Here is a 2,880-nt window from a genome sequence, read left to right as displayed (position 1 = left end):
GTTGTTGTGGTTGTTGTGTTGTTACAAGGTAGAGCCTCGCTCTCTCTCTCGTAGGGATGTCACTAGAGCAGCAGCAGCTTGTGAATCGATGTCCAAGTTGGAACTTTACAACGCGGGGCCTAGACACGCGGGGCCTTGCTCCTGCCCTCGCCTGGTCGCGTTTGCTTTAATTCCCTCCCTTAAGTTTAATTTGTCTTCACGCGGCTCGCTACTTTGTCACTTTGGTTTATTGTAGATATTAACGCAGTTTTTTTGTTTGTTTTTTTACCAGTCCAAGCCCGCTTGAGCTGCTGTACCGCTCTTGTTTACAGAAGCTACCTGCCCACAACAACAACAAGGTATGGGGGGTTTGTGAACGCGTGTGTCAATGTTTTGACTTAAAACTTTAGTAACTGCAGCAATTCATATTCTTGGTTCTTTCGGTGAAGTCACGGACATAGGAAATTTAGTAAAAATAACAGATAAAAATTACTAAAAGTAAACAATTGTAAATAAATAAATAAAACCCCACGACGTTTCGATCGCAACACAAATGGCCTTTATTTGATTTTATTATCTGTTGTTATTGTCTATCTACGTGACTTTACCGAAAGAACCAAGAATACGTGTGGAAATGTGTATCGGTCAAAGACGCTGCACGCGTGCTGATGTTGACTCTAAATGTGGAGGGGAAACCCGGGAGATTCGGAGGAAAATCCACGCGACCACGGAGAGAGAGACACGCAAACCCCAAATATACAGCAGCAGGCGTCAGGGTCGGGATCGAACCCACGACTTCCTGTATACCAGGCGAGGTAGTTAACATCTCACCACGGAGAGAGAGAGACACGCAAAACTCCAAATATACAGCAGCAGCAGGCGTCAGGGTCGGGATCGAACCCACGACTTCCTGTATACCAGGCGAGGTAGTTAACATCTCACCACGGAGAGAGAGAGAGACACGCAAACTCCAAATATACAGCAGCAGGCGTCAGGGTCGGGATCGAACCCACGACTTCCTGTATACCAGGTGAGGTAGTTAACATCTCACCACGGAGAGAGAGACACGCAAACCCCAAATATACAGCAGCAGGCGTCAGGGTCGGGATCGAACCCACGACTTCCTGTATACCAGGCGAGGTAGTTAACATCTCACCACGGAGAGAGAGACACGCAAACTCCAAATATACAGCAGCAGCAGGCGTCAGGGTCGGGATCGAACCCACGACTTCCTGTACACCAGGCGAGGTAGTTAACATCTCACCACGGAGAGAGAGAGAGAGACACGCAAACTCCAAATATACAGCAGCAGGCGTCAGGGTCAGGATCGAACCCACGACTTCCTGTATACCAGGTGAGGTAGTTAACATCTCACCACGGAGATACGAGGGCTTCCAGGCATATTTATGACCATTTGCCCTCTCATTGTGTGCAATAACAGCCTGTGTGATGAATTTGGGAAACTTTTTCACTACATCATGAATATGAATAAGTATAGACGTGTAAGTCACGTGTGACTGTGTATATGCATTACTCTGTGTCTGACGTGTAGGTGGTGTGGATATAATTTTTTTCTGTCTGCAGCTGTCGCTTGGTCTGATGGAGCAAAGGCGCTCAGCACAGCTCGGTACGGCAAGGCAACAATGCGACCAGCGTGGATACAGCACGGAGCGGACTGGAAATTTGACACAGCACCAGAGAACACACACAGGAGAGAAACCCTTCAAGTGCAGTGTGTGTGGGAAGGCATTTTCATGGCCATCAGTTCTTCAGATCCACCAGAGAACACACACAGGAGAGAAACCCTTCAAGTGCAGTGTGTGTGGGAAGGCGTTTTCACGGTCATTTGCTATTAAAACACACAAGAGAACACACACGGGAGAGAAACCCTTCAAGTGCAGTGTGTGTGGGAAGGCGTTTGCACAATCACCGCATCTTCAAGCACACCAGAGAACCCACACGGGAGAGAAACCCTTCAAGTGCAGTGTGTGTGGGAAGGCATTTTCACTGTCATCTTCTCTTATAAAACACCAGAGAACACACACGGGAGAGAAACCCTTCAAGTGCAGTGTGTGTGGGAAGGCATTTTCACGGTCATCTTCTCTTAAAAAACACCAGAGAACACACACAGGAGAGAAACCCTTCAAGTGCACTGTGTGTGGGAAGGCATTTACACAGTCATCAAATCTTAAAAAACACCAGAGACAACACACAGGAGAGAAACCCTTCAAGTGCAGTGTGTGTGGGAAGGCATTTTCACGGTCATCTTCTCTTATAAAACACCAGAGAACACACACGGGAGAGAAACCCTTTAAGTGCAGTGTGTGTGGGAAGGCGTTTTCACGGTCATTTGCTATTAAAACACACCAGAGAACACACACGGGAGAGAAACCCTTCAAGTGCAGTGTCTGTGGGAAGGCGTTTGCACAGTCATCTGCTCTTGTAAAACACCAGAGAACACACACGGGAGAGAAACCCTTCAGGTGCACTCCGTGCGGGAAGGCGTTTGCACAGTCATCAAATCTTCATGTACATCAGAGAACACACAAGCATCACAAGATCCACCAGGAGTGGAGTCTGAAAGCTTGTGAAAGTCAAAGTGCTGCAATGAGCCCATCCCTCATCAAACAAGAACCAGAAGAAAATCCCAGCTTGGACACTTTTAAAGGTAACGAGGTGAAATATGAAGAGGTGAAGGTGGAATATGAAGAAGTGATGGTGAAGAGTGAAGAAGTGAAGGTAAAATGTGAAAAGTGATGGTGAAGAGTGAAGAAGTGAAGGTAAAATGTGAAGATGAAGGTTCAACTCCAAAATGGGACCTTCACATCGATGGCAACGTGAAGCAGGAGGAGAATTCTGACTGTGAGGCAGAGCGAGGCAACTCCCAGCAGCAGTTTGTGG

General features: G+C 47.3%; 1 protein-coding gene across 1 annotated transcript; it reads left to right on the top strand.

Annotated features, from left to right (window-relative positions):
* Positions 1-275: 275 nt before the first annotated feature.
* On the top strand, positions 276-2,367 carry LOC133362666 (zinc finger protein 79-like; the record flags this gene model as incomplete). The annotated part of the gene is made up of 2 exons (XM_061581585.1): positions 276-338; positions 1,564-2,367. A coding segment is annotated over exon 2 (789 nt), but the record flags the coding sequence as incomplete, so codon positions are not given.
* Between the last annotated feature and the right edge of the window lie 513 nt (positions 2,368-2,880).

This window comes from Lethenteron reissneri, unplaced genomic scaffold, assembly GCF_015708825.2.
Source record: "Lethenteron reissneri isolate LAM-NWPU_2019-01 unplaced genomic scaffold, ASM1570882v1 scaffold_1574, whole genome shotgun sequence".
NCBI classification, from domain to species: Eukaryota; Metazoa; Chordata; class Hyperoartia; order Petromyzontiformes; family Petromyzontidae; genus Lethenteron; species Lethenteron reissneri.
The sequence above is the reverse complement of the archived record's forward strand: the minus strand, read 5'-3'. Positions and strand labels throughout refer to the sequence as shown.